The sequence below is a fragment of the Pristis pectinata genome, chromosome 28 (genome assembly GCF_009764475.1).
Source record: "Pristis pectinata isolate sPriPec2 chromosome 28, sPriPec2.1.pri, whole genome shotgun sequence".
Classification (NCBI taxonomy): domain Eukaryota; kingdom Metazoa; phylum Chordata; class Chondrichthyes; order Rhinopristiformes; family Pristidae; genus Pristis; species Pristis pectinata.
In genome coordinates, this window is record NC_067432.1 from 27,313,818 (window position 1) to 27,331,115 (window position 17,298).

The following is a 17,298-nucleotide window of genomic DNA, read 5'->3' on the forward strand; positions in this document are numbered from 1 at the left end:
TAAGTAGAAGTTGGGGAAAATTTTCCAAATCACAGCAGTGCTGGGGAGCCTGGGCATTGGGCAAAGTCAAACGAAATGCAATCCCAATTTTCCGATGGGCATGTTTCCTGCTGTCTCACCATACATAGATAATCTCTGCATTTTATTGATATCCTTTGCCCTTCCACACATCTTGTGTGAAATAGGTAAATTATCATTTCCATGAGCAGTTCACAGTGTTGTATGCATGCCAAATGACAATCTAATAATTTAATGATTTCTTTTTATTTTATCTCTTTCATCTAGGGTTTTCTAAAATAAGAGGTTAATGTTTTATCAGTGAAGATATGGTGCCATTCAGTGGAAGGCACGGTGCTGTTCCTTTGTTATTTATACAAGTGGAATATTCAAACAGCTAGCAGTGTTACCTTTTGTACTTTAATGTCACCAATGAAGAACTATCAGTGTCTCAGTACTTACCTCACATTTCGATTGCTCCTTTACGTACTAAAGTATTTCGCAATGAGTTGCATTTGAAATGATTCACTGCTGTGTGGGGAATATGACAGCTAATTTGCACTCACTAAGATCTCACAAGACAAATGAAGAGTTAATCTATTGCATGCAGCATTAATATTGGTTCAGGCCATTGGAAGAACCTTTCTGTTCTCTTGCAAATAGTGCCAAGGTTATCATTTTTCCCACCTGTTTTAACAGGCAGATAGACCTTTGTCACTATGGAACAATTTTTTTGTCTTCACTATCAGGCAGGAACCAGGGTGGAACAGATTACAAAACCCATCTATTTTTCATTCTATTGATACCTCATTTAAAAGACTTCTGACAAGACACTGGTCCTTTAGTCCACATTGAAGTGTGCTCAGTCCCTGAGTGAGGTTTGAACTCATAGCCTTTTGAGGAAGAGATGTGTGGTAACATTGGGCTTGATTGACAGCTAACATGCCATGAAGATAACACAGGTTTGCATTTGCATTCCCTTCCAGGGTTAACTTTCAGTCTCCTGACTGCCTCTGGAAAGGGTATTTATACCAAGGAATATAAGGAAATTCTGAGGAATGCAACCCTTAAGACCCTTTGGATGGTCAATTCCAGACCAACATGTTAACAAACTTGATGGTTGGTCATTTTTTTATGACAGGGAAAGATCTATAATGTAGAATATGGAACAGGTGGAAAGATTACAAGCCGGTGCAATGCAAAAGAATTTCAATGTACTGAGTCACAATATAGGAGCAATTCCACATCTCTGTCACCAATATAGAGAAAGCAATAATGGTTAAGTGTTTCAGTCAAGGGTGCTCTGCTGTAACTTCTGAAGACTGATTATGGAGTGTTCGAGGATTGGGAGCAAAACATTAACCACAAGAAATAAATAAAATTCCACAACAATTTCAAGGGGTTTGATGAATTTGTTGGTAATGATCGAAAAGTGTGACAGGCAAAACATATCAAAACCAGTTCATAAAGATTGTGTAAGATTAGTTAAGAAGCATTTATGTTTACCTGGTCTGCAAATCCATTTACAAAGGACAGATGTGGAGCTGGATAAGAGGAGAAAATCTGCGCTGTTGCATTTTGACCAGTTATTGTCAAGTTCCCACCATCAAAAGTCATGAAGGCATCTGTAGAGTATATAAAAATTAAGCAGCAGCAATTTCTATTACATAAATGCCGATGTAAAAAAATAACAAGCTTACCATAATAAAGACCAAAAACTGCCGCTGAACCAATAAAAGCTCCGACGAACTGAGCGAAGCAGTAGACAGGAAGTTTCAGCCACTGAAGCCGCCCCAGCACACACATTGACAGTGAAATAGCAGGGTTCAGGTGTCCCCCTGAAACAATTTGAAACATCTTGTCAGCTTGGGAGGGAAAAGAAGGAAATATTCTCTGTCATATTTGCCTGTGATCATTATTGCATTTCATGAATTAACCACATGGAAATTTAATTTACTTATTGGGAGCAGATTAATCCTTGCAGCTCCAAAACACCTCAAAAAAGATACAATGAAAACCAAAAGAGAAACAACCGCAGGTGGTGGAAATCTGAAATAAAAACAGAAACTGCTGGAAAAACTCAGCAGGTCAGGCAGCGTCTGTGGAAAGAGAAACAGCTGAGGTTTCAGGTCTGACACCCTTTATCAGAATCTTCTCTGATTTATGTTTAGTTTATGTTAATGCTTTTCTTGTGATATGCTCTGTGCCTGTGTTTTCCAATGCACCTGTGCACACATGCACTTGTGTGCATGATAGTAAACTCAACTTTGACTTTGACTTCGCTTTCTACAGATGCTGCCTGACCTGATGAGTGTTTCCAGCTTTTTCTGTTGTTATTTCAAAAAAAAGGCTTTAAACCCATTAACATCCTGTAACAAGATTAGAAGAAGGGAGAACTAAGAAGTGACAGGGGTGGATGTGACTAAGTATCAGGCAAACATAAAGGTGAGATGATGGAAATTCCATGTGGGACATTCCCATTCCCAGTCTCCCACATCCCAGGAGCAATTTATACAGTGGAAAGGAAAGCAAGGAATTTCTTCAGATTGCTTCGTGAATGGGTCTCACTGCCACCTATTCAGCTTCAAACTCGGAGTCCAGCAGTAAGTTTTATCCAACTCCATCACTATAACTTCAACACAAATGCAAAAACTCTGAGCCGATGTAACAAGGAAATAGGCCACTGATTTTTTTTTTGAGAGTTCATGCACAGAGAAAGGATCTTCAATATTTTGTAGCTCCTTTCCTGAAGTTAGGATTACTGAAGAAATTTACAATCGCTAAAGTCCTTTTGAAACATCGTAGAGTCATGGAATCGTAGCACATCGAAACAGGTCACTCGGCCTAACTCATCCATGCTGACCAGTGGACACCCTTCCATATTAATCCCATCTGTGAGCACTTGGGCTCATAGCCCTCTTTGCCTAAATGATTCAAGTGCTCATCTGGACACTCCTTAAATGCTGTCAGAAACCCAGTGTTAGTGTGTGACACCCAGTTTAAACCTCTCTCTCAGGCACTACGTTCCAGGTACTCACCACTCTCTGGGTGAAGAAGACCCCTTCATATCCCCTCTAAATCTCTCCCCCTTACCCTAAATTTATGTTCTCTAGTTTTATCCACCTCTGATATGGGGATAAGTTACCTGCAGTTTGCCCTATCTAAACCCCTCACAATTTTATATATTTCGTACATGTCCCCTCGTAGCCTCCTCTGCTCCCAGGAGAACAGACTTGCTTTCTCCAGTCTCTCCTCATAACTGAACTGCTCCATCCCAGGCACCATCCTGGTGAATCTCCTCTGCACCCTCTCCAGTGCTATCACATCCTCACAGACGTGATCGGAGAAAGTGTGGGGGCTGAGCTCCTATACAAGGAAATTGTACAATGACTGGTTAACTTGCCTCTTTTTAGTGATGTTAGGTGTGAATACTAGTCTTCTGTTCTTCTTGTTACATTGGATCAGAGTTTCTACATTTGTGTTGAAGTTATAGTGATGGGGTCGGATAAAAACACTGCTGGCTTCAGAGTTTGAAGTTGAATAGGTGGCAGTGAGACCCATTCACGAAGCAATCTGAAGAAATTCCTTGCTTTCTTTTCCACAGTATAAACTGGTCCTGGGATGTGGGAGACTGGGAATGGGAATTCCCCTGCTCTTCTATGAATTTTGCCATGGAATCCCACATCACCAACTGGGAGATCCGGCAAGGCTTTGACTCATCGCCTCGGATCCTTTGGTTGGCATGGCCTGTTCTATGACTGTGTGTCCCACCCGTGTGATATTCCTGAGGCCACAGTTATCTTTTGTGGATGTGAGCTACAAACCTGCCTTGCGGCCTTGCTGCTGCAGCTGTTCACCAAGTGGAGCAGTCAGCAGGTGGCAACGAGGCCTCAGGAGGCGGAATCTGAGCCCTCGCTTTCAGAAGGGCTGATGGTCTTTGACGGTTTGTGCTGAAAAGGGTCTTTTCTATTGTTTCTTTAAGTGTCTCATGATCAGAGACATTTATAACCAATTTAACTAGATATAAACCAGTTTGAAAAAAATAAAGAAATATTGTTCTAAATTTTAAAAGAAACTGCAAAATAATTCAAGCATGCATTTATCTGGTCGCAGATTCCTGGAGTTGTACAGGACAGAAGTGGGCCCTTCTGTCTATCACATCCATGCTGACCATTTGTTCCCATCTACACACGTACACAGTAAATGGCAGGACGCTTAAGAGCACTGACATACAGAGGAATCGTTAGCTGCAAGTCCATCGTTCTCTGACAGTGGCAACACAACTGGATAGGGTGGTAAGGAAGAGGTAAGGCACGCTTGCCTTTATTAGTTAGCGCATTGAGTATAGAAGTTGGGAAGTCTCGTTGCAGCTGTAGAAAACTTTGGTTAGGTCACACTTGGAGTATTGTGTGCAGTCCTGGTCACCACACCACAGGAAGGATGTGGAGACCTTTGAGAGGAGGTCTTTGCAGAACAGGATGTTGCCTGGATTGGAGCATATGAGCTATAAGGAGAGGTTAGACAGACTTGGATTGTTTTCTCTGGAGCATCGGGGGGTGAGGGCTGACCTGAGAAACGTAGTAAAATTATAGGGGGCGTAGATAGGGTAGATAGTCCGAGTATTTTGGTTGGCACAGACATGGTGGGCTGGAGGGCCTGTTCCTGTGCTGTTCTGTTCTATGTTCTATATTCACTAATCCCATTCAGATCCGTACCCATCTATGCATCGCCTATTCAAATGTCTAAATGTCTTTTAAACGAGGTGATTGGATCCGATTCCACCACCTCCTCTGGAAGTGAGTTCCAGATATTGACCACTCTCTAAAATATTTTCCTCTCAGATTCCCTTTAAAACTTCTTGCTCTCATCTTAAACCTATACCCTCTTGTTTTTTTTGCTGTTAATTAATTAAAAGCATAAACATAAAGTGGAATCAATAAGATTAAAAAAAAATTAGCTGAACTTCTAATGAACGTGAGCTACCCCATGCATATAAACAGGATGTGATAGATAAGCCATGGCTGACCGAACACAGACGGGCCAGATATGAAGAATCTAGGCCCTTAATTTCAGTGCAATGTGAAACAGCTACTGGCGCAGAACATGAAGTCAGATGACTGCTGAAATATGCAGGTATGGAAGTCAGGAACATACTGACCCATGAGAAGTCTTTAGCTGTTGTTAGCTGGACCATTGGCAAAGTTAAGTAACAAACAATCTACTGGAAGAACTCAACGAGTCAAGTAGCAACTGTGTGAGGAAAGGAGTTGTCGACGTTTCACATTGAAACCCTGCATCAGGGCAAAGCTAAGTAGTTTGGGGCATTGCTTGGCTTGGAAAGTAGCACTTCTGACAGTGCAGCACTCCTTCAGTACCACCCTGAAGTCGTAACCTAGACTGTATGATGTTTCCATCAAGTGTGTAAGATGCTGGAAGGTTTAACTCGGGAACCTTCAAGGGGAAATAATATTGGAAACATATAGGGAGTCCAATCTTTGAAGAGTAAAATAACCCCGGTGAAAACAACTGTTTTTACCAAGGAATATAATGCCAATATTTCAACAAACTATCATGGCCTTGCACTCAAGCGGTGGTAGTGTTAAGAATGGAAACCAGGGTGGGCCTCAATGTCTGAAGGTCTGACCTTACAGAAAAACATTTACATTGTAAATCATTTAAAATTACAATGTCAAATAATGCTCTTCTAGACCAATTTAACCTCTCTTAATTGTAAACAAGAAGCAAAAAAGGCTCAAGAAACCAAAAAGCATTATTGATGGAATTGAAACAACATGGTCTGTTTAACATAACACGGAGGATTTAGTTCATTGTCCAGGCACACCATTGCCTTGCCATTGTCTAGCAACACACAGGATATAAATTTTACTGGGCTCCTTGATTGGAAAACAGTGTCTCACACACAAGATGAATATAGAATCTCTGGCAAATCAAGTTAATGATCCCACAGGACTGTGGAGACGTGGTAAGTTCTTTAACTGAACTGGTTTGAGTCGTGGGAACAAGGATTGTGACTGTCCGACTGGGCACCGCTCATCTGTTCCCAGTGCTGACAGCACCAATAATGCCTGCACCTGAATGATGGTGAAAGCTGCTTATTGAAAGAGTTGGAAGTTGGGATTTTGAACTCAATTTAGTCAAACACTGCAATTAAACAGCATGCTGTTGTCTGAAGCAACCCAGGACTGAATTTTAACCATAGAAAATATTTCATTTAGTGCTTCAGATTCAATGGAATCTATGACTGGCTTCTCAATGAGGTTAACACAAGCCTAGAAACAGCCCCCCTGGGGTATTCATTACAAGGAGAGAAATATGTTTTCTCTTTTGGCCACCCCACAGCCACCTCCTCTCTCCACACCCATTAGTTCTCCTCTTTATTCCCCTCACATTCCCACTTTAATCTTTTCATTTATTCCCTCTCTCTATTGGAGTCGCTTTTGCAATCCCTCTCTCTCCTGCTTGGCACTGCACAATGACCACTGAATTCATTCTGACCTGGCATTTTCTCCTGCCCTCAAGGCTGTGGCGATATAACCCACTATGTTAGTTGATCTGAAACAGAGACTGGCATCAAGTCTTTAAAAAAACTTTCATATATCATGTCCTTTCAGATTGTTTCAAAATGCTTTGTGGTTAATGTGGTACCATTGAAGTGTGATTATTCTTTTAATATGGGAAATGCAGCAGCCAATTTGCACGCAGCAAGTCTCCACAAACAGCAATGTGATCTTGACTGGGGGTAAGATATTGCCCAGGGCACAGGGATGACTGCACCTGTGGGAGTAGTTTACCATATCACCCAAAAAACTGCATCTGCGATATTGCAATGATCACCCAGTAACCAAATCTCTGGTACAGAACTTGAACCCACAGCTATCTGATGCTAAGATAATTCTCACTGATACAGATGCAAACAATGGAACCATGTTAAAACTAAAGGCAGTTTTTCAGGAGGGTTTAAGGAAGGAGAAGGATATAGGGAATTGGGGAAGCTGAAGGAAGATTAGTGTCCAAAGTTTTGTATCCAGATACGGAATGATTCAGCCATCAATGACGATTAAAGGTGTGCAAAAGACCAGGAATGGAGGAGTGTAGATATCTCAGACGGTTGTAGGGAAGGAGGTGGTCACAGAGATAAGCAGGAACGATGCCACAGAGAAATAGAAAGGTCTATAACTTTGGTCTGCATGCTTATCTCCTGGGAAATTCCATCTGGTTAAGTAAACCCACAGCACTCCTGTCTAGCTATAGTTCCAGTTATTGGCTCACTGGATTCAAAGCCCACAGTGTTTTAGAACAAAGAGAACGGTGCACCACAGCCCTCTAACATTGAAAGATAAATAACACAAGGGGCAGTCCACTGAAGTAAAGAAATATGTCTTTCACTGGCAGATCAAGTTAACAAGCTACTAGCTATGTCTTCATTTCAACACTTAACATGTACACATTCACTGCTTAAGTTAACAAGTAAACACTTCCGCTGCCTGATTAGAGAGAAGGATTCAGGAACTGACACATGCCCGAGAAGGACGGGCCACCACTTTTTAAGAGCACATGCATACTGTTTCTCGCAGTGCATTCTCCATAATGCCAAGACCCTGCGAGCAAAGTGAAATTGGTCGGGAGATACATTCACCATGAGAAGACAGGGGCAGCTGGAGCCAAGGCTGGCTGATGCCACAGATGGACACCGTAGAGAAGTGATGATGAACAGAATCTCAATGGTTGCAGAACAACTGAAGAAAGATAGCGCAAGGATCACATTATCACTGCACTTAGTCAGATATGAGGGGTATTGCAAACAAGTAAAATAGATAACCCGAGTGCTGCGAGTAGACTGAACCCCACTTTATGGATCTATTATTAATTTACAGAGTGTCTGTTTTAGGTGCTTCAACAGACAAGCTACTGATACAGGGGTTGCTCCAACATTTTCCCCTGGAATTGGCTGCTGTACTGATATTAAAACTGTCAGCACTCTGTTGTTAATTTGTGAAGCTGACAGTGATATCCAGTGTCTGCACTTACATATCTCAAGGTGAAATTCTGGAGCTATCTGTCAACAATACCTTTCTCCTCCCCTGGATGCACTGTTGGAGTCTTTACAGAGCAATCGTTACAAAATAAGTGATTTAACGTAAACTTCAACTTTTTACGCCCTATTCTTACCGGAGAAAACTATGAAATGTTAAAATTTGTTGAATAACATGTAACCATTGTTGGGTGGCATGTTAAGTTAAAATTTCTGTCAAACATTCTCTCTGAACCTGTATTTTGTTTTGGTTTGGAATTCCCTTGAAATAACAATGACAAATTATGCAGTTTAAAAGCTAACAAAACAATCATTTTTAAGAAATTTCTAATATTTTGACTTCTATCTTAATCCAACGCATGTTCTGGATTTTATTTCACTTTCTGTAAATTGTCAAAGAATTTAATTGAATTCAGTAATTTTGACTTTCTGGTCTTTGTGAATACTTCTCTCTGATTGGCTGCTCAGCCACACTGATGACATCACAGCTGCTGAAGGTGGTAGATCCCCTAAAAAGGCACAGATCGTAAACCATATTAGCAAAGGAGGAAGTTATGTCTTAATCTTTGAGAGAGGATTTTGTTAAGATAAGTGGTGATCAGAAGATTACCCCCAATCTCATGCGCTCTAATTTTGCTTAACAATTTCTTGTGTGGCACCTTATTGAAGGTCTTGGCTTTACAGGAGACCTTCAATAAGGTGCCACACAAGAGATTGTTAAACAAAATTAGAGTGCACGAGATTGGAGATAGTCTTCTAATCACCACTTATCTTAACAAAATCCTCCTCCAAAGATTGTCACTGTAATATGTAACTTCCTCCTTGTATTGGTACTAACTTATCACTTCAGATGATTACAATATCATTAAAATTCTTGCAGATTTATCAAACTTAGTTTCTCTTTCTTGAATCCATGTTGACTCAAACCAATCCTTCTTTTCTAATCAGGTCCATAATAATAGATGTTAGTCTTTCCCTACTACTGAGATCAAGCTTACTGGTCTGTCTTGCTACAGTTTGGAAAAGCCAGGCCTTTAACTTTGTCAATGCTGCCATATACTCCAGAGACGCTTTTTTTTAACGTAAATTCTAACACCTAGATTTCTTACTTTGTAATGTCATCTTTGTTGTGCAGTCATCTTTTAGTACAAATGCTTGCAATTCCTTATCTTTCAAGCTGCATTCTAGGTTAACTCCCTTCAGTTATCTGTTTTAACATTTATGTAACGTGTGTATGGAGTGTGTATGAAGTGTAAAGTGTGTATGGAAAAGATATTCTAAATTCACAAGATGTATGTTTTCTGTAGTCATTCCAGCCAAAGCAGTGCTGAGAGCACTGACAACCTCAGGCTAAAGTTTTATTTAGAGACAAACGCAGCCTAGACTGTGAATCGTGGAAACCTCCTGGACAATGAGTTCTGTGCCCACTTTACAGTGAGACATATCACACACATTGGACCCAGACACACGGATGAACGCCACAGACACAACACGCAAACTCATGCCTTAAATGCACACCCTGCACACACACACACACACACACACACACACACACACACACACAGGTGTGCATATGCTGTTGGGTGCTGGATTTGGCTGCTAATTCACAGAAAGCTTGAAATTATTTCAAGAAGGATGTTAAAATGTTTACTAGGTGTGGAGTGTGGTGTCACTTTTCCTTTGGCTAAATATAAAAGGGGTGGTGGGTGCGTATTTTGACTGGGCAGATATTGAGTGGATGGTGGGAGGTTTCTGTAATCTTGCTTCATGCTCTAACATAGGCAGCTTGCTAATTGGATTTGGAAGTCTCCTGTTTGGAGCTGAGGTAGCGGAACTAACGTAGAGGGAGAAGGAGGCACGAGAGTGGTGGCAGAGTGCTGGATCAAAAATTGGCCCTGAGTTTTGTTGCTGTGCTCTGTATCCCTCCTCCAACCAACAAGCTGAAAGAAGCTATGATCACACCACCCACCTTGATTCTTCTCAACCTGTTGACATGACTGATCACATTGATCCAGCACTGTTCCCCTCTTATTTCTGATCATTCCTCTTTTGTCCAGCTTAGTAGATGCTCCCTTGCTTAGTTCCACTTATATTCATCCAGTCATTGCCAGGGAATCACTGCAATGGCTTCTCTCTCTAAACCTGGACCATTACATCTGGAGTCTCCCAGGGATCTATCCTTCACCCCCTCCTGGTTATCATGTATAGCATATACCAGGGTAACAATAACAACAGGTTTCACACGTACACATTCTGCCTCATCACCACCTCTTTCAGTCTATCCACTGCCATCACCTTGTCCAATATTCAATGATCCAGAATCTCATTCAGTGACTCTTTGGGAAATCCAGAGCTGTTGGCTTCAAACTGATAGCACAAACTCCACTGCCCATCATTGACTCCGTCTTACCTGCCTCAGGTGAGCCAGAGTGTTCACAATCATCATTGGTCCCAATGGACCTCTGATTTCCTCCTCTCCTTTCCATCTCTGGTTCCATCTCTATCTGCACCTCAGCTAATCAGCCACTAATTCTCTTGTCCACACTTCTGCAACCTCCATTTGCAACTATTCCAATCAACTGCTGACTGGCCATTCATTTCCAATGAGTGTAAACTAGTCACCTGATGCCTGTGTCCGAACTGACACTATCTCATTCAGCGAGGACATCTCTGTGCTACCTCAGCTCCCAGTTCTCCAATGCCTACATTTTAAGTTCTTGTGCTTATGGTCTCAGCAATTCCTTCATTCCCATGAAAATTCCTCTAGTCTTCAGCATCCCTCCAACTCTGACCTCTTGTCCAACCCCCACCTTTTAGGTCTGAGCTCTGGAATTCCGTCTCCAAGTTCCGTTGTTCCTCTTCTTTTAAGATGCTATTTAAAACTATCTTTTTTTGACTCAAATTGCCTGTCCTAATATTGCTCCCTTTTAGTCCTGTGTGAAAATCTGTGTGGTTCTATTCCTGTGCAGTGTCTTTGGACATTTACTAGACTAAAGACAGAACATGCTACTACTTTGGCTGGAAGGATCTGTTGTGCTTACAAATACCTTTTGTTTTTCGATTCCATTTTACAGTTTTGCTACATTTTAAAAACATTTTCTTTTATGCATTCTAAGATTTACTGGTCTCAAAAATCTTACAACAAACTATAAAAACATTCTTGAGAATAGGATTGACTTCAATCCTTTTAAATTGCCTTGTAAATGCTATTATCTGTCTGATCTTCTGATAACAACTTAGGTGAATGGATGTTATTTGGCTATGAAACAGTCATAAAATATATGTTTAAGATCGGTTTCAATTACCTTTAGTCTCCGCTAAATCTGAAACTAGTTAAATGCACAGCTGAAACTTTTCTGTCGCGGTCTAAGAGTAACTTAGAAAACTTGATAGCTGTACTATGAAAACCTTTACACTTAAATATATCTGTTTCCAAGCTGAAAGCAGAAGTGAAGGGATTTGCTCTTGCTTCAGACGAAGCCTGCTTACTGAGCCCAGTTGACCTTCTTGCACGTCCTGCCCTCTGTGCCTAGATACAGCAAGGGGAAAGCCCACCCCAGTGCATACTGCACACTGTTTTAAATCAATATTTCTTTGGTAGGGAGAAATATTCACATTCAACATAATTGCACCACATTTTAAAACAAAAATAGTTGAGCCAGTATTATAAGTCAATTCCCTTTGTGCATTTGAAAATGGAATGGTGCCTTCAACAACACTGCAGCATGGTTTGTAAAATCTCCTCTCCACACCTCAGATGAACAATAGATACCCTAGAATGCCAGGGTCTTACTCTTTTATTCTACATTCACACACTTGCTTTCTTCCTTCACTTCAGCAGATGCTAACAATCCTCCGGTATCATCTCCAAGTCATCAAGGGAATGAGTGTTGGCAAATGATTTCAACTCAGGGTCAGGGTTAAACGCCATTAATAACAACTTTTCAAATTCACTTTTGGGATCTGGGTGATGCTAGCACGCCCTGCATTTATCATCTGTTCCTCGAGAAGATGGCGGCGGATGCCTCCTTGAACCACTGCAGTCCTTCAGGGGAAGGTGCTTCACAGTCGTGCTGGGCAGGAAGTCCCAGGATTTAGACCTTTCCGAGTCACAATGGTGTAGGACTTAAAGAGGGGAACCTGCAGGTGGTGGTAGCTGCTGCCCCTTGCCCTTCTTGGTGGTAGGGGTTGAAGCTTTGGGAGTTGCTGTAGAGTGGCCTGGGTGAGAAATTGCAGTGTAATTTGTAGGTAGCTGGTCATTGACTTCAGGAAAAGGGGGCGGTGTACATGCACCTGTCTACACCAATGGTGCTGAGGTCGAGAGGGTTGAGAGCTTCAAGTTCCTGGGAGTGAACATCAGCAACAGCCTGTACTGGTCAAATCACGTAGATGCCACGGCCAAGGAAGCTCACCAGCGCCTCTACTTCCTCAGGAGGCTAAAGAAATTCTGTTTGTCCCCTTTGACTCTCACCAACTTTTACCGATGCACCATAGAAAGCATCCTATCTGGATGCATCATGGCTTGGTATGGCAACTGCTCTGCCCAGGACTGCAAGAAACTGCAGAGAGTTGTGGACACAGCCCAGCGCATCACGGACACCAGCCTCCCCTCCTTGGACTCTGTCTTTACCTCTTGCTGTCTTGGTGAAGCAGCCAGCATAACCAAAGACCCCACCCACCCGGATCATTCTCTCTTCTCTCCTCTCCCATCAGGCAGAAGATACAAGAGCCTGAGGGCTCGTACCGCCAGGCTTAAGGACAGCTTCTACCCCACTGTGATAAGACTATTGAATGGTTCCCTTATACGATGAGATGGACAATGACCTCACGGTCTACCTTGTTGTGACCTTGCACCTTATTGCACTGCACTTTCTCTGTAGCTGTGACACTTTACTCTGTACTGTTATTGTTTTTACCTGTACTACCTCAATGCACTTTGTACTAACTCAGTGTAACTGCACTGTGTAATGAATTGACCTGTACGATCGGTATGCAAGGCAAGTTTTTCACTGTACCGTGGTATAAGAGACAATAATAAACCAATACCAACAATACCAATACCAATACCAATAGTACACACTGTGGCCACTGCAGGGGGAAGGAGTGCTAGGGCAGTGGTCCTGCAGGCTGCTTTGTCCTGGATGGTGATGGCCTTCTTCAGAGTTTTTGGTGCTGCACTCATTCAGGCAAGTCTTCTGTCATGCTGCTGACTTCTGTCTTGTAGATGATATTGGTGCTGGTTTATTATTGTCACTTGTACTGAGGTACAGTGAAGAACTTGTCTTGCATACCGATCGTACAGGTCAATTCATTACACAGTGCAGTTACATTGGGTTAGTACAGAGTGCATTGAGGTAGTACAGGTAAAAACAATAACGGTACAGAGTAAAGTGTCACAGCTACAGAGGAAGTGCAGTGCAGGTAGACAATAAGATGCAAGGTCACAACAAGGTAGACCGTGAGGTCAAGAGTCCATCTCATCGTATAAGGGAACTGTTCAATAATCTCATCACAGTGGGATAGAAGCTGTCCTTGAACCTGGTGGTATGTGCCCTCAGGCACCTGTATCCTCTGCCTGATGGGAGAGGAGAGAAGAGAGAATGACCCAGGTGGGTGGGGCCTTTGATTACGCTGGCTGCTTCACCAAGGCAGCAAGAGGTTAAGACAGAGTCCATGGAGGGGAGGTTGGTTTCTGTAATGCGCTGGGCTGTGTCCACAGCTCTCTGCAGTTTCTTGTGGTCCTGGGCAGAGCAGTTGCCGTACCGAGCCGTGATACATCCAGATAGGATGCGTTCTATGGTGCATCGATAAAAGTTGGTGAGTGTCAAAGGGGCATACCGAATTTCTTTCACCTTCTGAGGAAGTAGAGGCGCTGGTGAGCTTTCTTGGCTGTGACATCTACATGATTGGACCAGGACAGGCTCTTGGTGATGCTCACTCCTAGAAAGTTGAAGCTCTCAACCCTCTCGACCTCAGCACCGTTGATGTAGACAGGTGACTGCTGAGAGGAGAAGGGTTCAGAAGATACCCAGTCTCTTACCCCGTGGGTCTTGATGCTGGGGGAATTGGTGGTGGTGATGGCATGGAATGTCAAGAGCAGACGGTTCGACTCTCTTTTGCTGGAAATGATCGTTGCCTGACAGTTCTGTCACTACAAGAGGGCATGAGCTCAACAGCTCAATACAAGACGGCATGGCTTTAAAGTAATGGGTGGGAAGTTCAAGGGAGATAAAATAGAGGGATATGTGGGAGGAAGGGGTTAGATAATCTTAGGCGAGGTTTAAAGGTTGGCACAACATTGTGGGCTGAAGGGCCTGCATTGTGCTGTACTGTTCTATGGTTCTATGGTCACACAAATGTTTGTTCCTACTTATCGGTCCATGCCTAAATGTTGCCTGGGTCTTGCTGTATGGACTGCTTTATTCCTGAGGAACTGCAAAGAGGAAGGAACATCGAGCAATAAAAAGTGAACATCCGCACTTCTGACCCTGTGATGGAAGGATGCCCTGGACTGGGATGGTTGACCTCCAACTGTGGGCAGCACAGTGGCGCAGCTGGTAGTTCTGCTGCCTCACAACCCCGGTGACCTGGGTCAATCCTGACCTCTGGTGCTGTCTGTGTGGAGTTCGCAGGTTCTCCCCCTGTAACCACATGGGATTCCTCCGCTGCTCCGAATTCCCTCTCCCGTATCAAAGACATGCAGGTTGGCAGGTCAATTGGCTGCTGTGAATTGCCCCTCGTGTGTGGGAGTGGGGTAGAATCTGGGGGTGGATGATGAGCATGTGGGGAAAATACTTTAGTGTAGGATTAGTGTAAATGGGTGCTTGATGGCCAGCACAGACTCAGCAGGCCGAATGGCCTGTTTCCTCTCTGTAGACTTGGACTCTATGATTCTAACTGCGACCACCTCCCTTTGATGAGGTATAACTTAAATCACTGGAGTGGTTCCCTATTGATGCCAACTGACTTCAGTTTTACCGGGGTATCGTGATGCCACATTCGGTCACATGCTGCCTTGATATCAACAGCAGTCGGTCTCACTTCACCTCTGGGATTCAGATCTCTGGTCTATGCTTGGAGCGAGGCTATGATGAGGTCTGGAAACGAATGATCCTGGCAATAGCCACCCTGGGCCACGGTGAGTAAGTGTTGGTGGGTAAGTGCCGTTTTACAGCACTGTAGATGATGGCTTCCATCACTGTGCTGATTGAGGTTAGACATACTGGGTGGTAATTAGCTGGATTGGATTTATCCTGCTTTTTGTGAACATGGTTGGAGATGCCAGTGTTGTAATTGCACTGGGACAACTTGGCTGGAGGTATAACTTGTTCTGGAGCACAGCTCTTGTACTGAAGTTGTCTGGCCCAGCAGTGGATGGGATGTAGCAACTTAGAGGGTTTCTTTCTGCCCTGCTGTATGTCAAGAACCAATTTAAGTGCAATAGCAGGAAACTCGAGCCGAATTCCTCATTTACCAGCAGTCCCACACATTACCTCCCTCAGTCATTTACTATTGTTGTCTTGGCCACAGTTCGTAGATAAACCAAACAACAAGCAAATATTCTGAACCAAAGTTATAAGGCAAATCATATCACACTGTACACAGTGAAATGTGACAACCTTTCCTGGCCCCTTGGTGCCTGCTTTCCTTGAGCTTTTTTCTCAAGCTCCTACAATATTAGTTGAGAGGCTGTAGAGTGGTGGTGGCAGCCCTGCTGACTTTCAGTGAGGATACTGCCTTGGAGGCAGCCCCAACCACCTCTACGGTTAGAGGGTGTTCTTCCAGTGTCATTGGTGGCAGTACACTGAGCTGGCTGATTGAAAGGAAAGAGCAAATGAGCAGGGGTTGGGTCTTGAATGCAGAGAGACTGCAGTAGGTTCATTCTGCATGGAGATACTGCTATTGCCCTGGTTTAGGCTCAGTGCCCCCTGATGGATTGCTGGTCTGCTCTGGTTTACTGAAAGCCCCCTAAACACATTGACCTTCCATGACAACAGGGGTGCCTGCCTGACCTTGCACCCGAGTACTCACTTTCAGTGGCAGCTGCTTCTGCGGAGCTGTAAGCTGAGACACTGCCATCATGGTTACTGATGGAGTTGGCCACCAGTACCATGCTGGAAAGGATGGGCTCCCAGCTTTGTGCAAAGCCCGGTGCCAAGTTGGCACCAAACTCTGCCATACTGCTTGTCAGTGAACATAGGCTTGCTGGCAGCTGACTCGAGGCACACATTATGTTGTGTTCCGCTGCCAACCTGTTCCTGGAGGCTGGCTCGCTGATGTTCTCATCTAAATTCTGTGCAGTGCTACTTGAATTAAATCTTACCCTCTAATGAGGGGCAGCAGCACCAACTTCCCCCTCACCCTCGCTCCAGTGTCTCTCACTCTGTGTAGATCTTGCCTCTGTGATATTTACTAAGTTTGTGCATTGTCATTCTCAGAGCTTCTGGCTGTGAAGTGAGGTTAAGTAACTATATGTTTTCACCTGCACTGCCCTCTTGGATTTCCTCATTACTTGACCAGGTAGCAGGTTTTGGATATCTGAAAAGCAATGGGTAGGGGTGGGGTGAAGGGAGAGGGAAATACAAGCGTGTATGTGTGCATCTGTGGCACTTCCGTCAGAAGGGATTGTGGACTGAGAGGGAAGTAGATTGTAAGGGGAATTAGTTCTGATGATAATGCATCTGCAACAGTTTCAGCTTGGACATAGCGGTTAGTGTAACACTATTACAGCGCCAGGGACCCGGGTTCAATTCCAGCTGCTGCCTGTAAGGAGTTTGTATGTTCTCCCTGTGTCTGGGTGGGTTTCCTCCGGATGCTCCGGTTTCCTCCCACATTCCAAAGTCGTACGGGTTAGAATTTGTGGGCATGCTATGTTGGAGCCGGAAGCGTGGGGACACTTGCGGGCTGCCCCCAGCACATTCTTAGCAATGCAAAAAGATGTGTTTCACTGTGTGTTTCAGTGTACATGTGATTAAGAAATAAACATCTTATCTATCCTGTAATAGCCAGAACCGCCACCTCTACAGTGCTTAGAACTTGTAAGCACATCTCTCCCTGTATGGTCTGTACCTGCTGTCTCTATCACAATTTCTTTCAAGGGGGAAATAAGTCTTACAGCTGGGCATTGTAATACCGTTAGGAGATGTGGCTATCACAGTTGAATAGCTGTCAGTGGGTACAAGCCTTGGGACATGGTGTGAGGTTGCTTAGTACTAAGTGTGTGAAGATGGAATGAAGGTGGAGTGTTA

At 43.5% G+C, this 17,298-nt stretch overlaps 1 protein-coding gene across 1 annotated transcript in view; it reads right to left on the bottom strand.

The window, feature by feature from the left end:
* LOC127584043 (aquaporin-9-like) overlaps positions 1-17,298 on the bottom strand; it is a 58,748-nt gene that overhangs the window by 14,774 nt on the left and 26,676 nt on the right. The window contains exons 3-4 of the mRNA XM_052040576.1: positions 1,698-1,835; positions 1,504-1,622 (exon numbers count right to left, since the gene is read on the bottom strand). Of these exons, the coding sequence (XP_051896536.1) occupies positions 1,504-1,622; positions 1,698-1,835 (257 nt within the window). The remainder of the gene's footprint in view (positions 1-1,503; positions 1,623-1,697; positions 1,836-17,298) is intronic.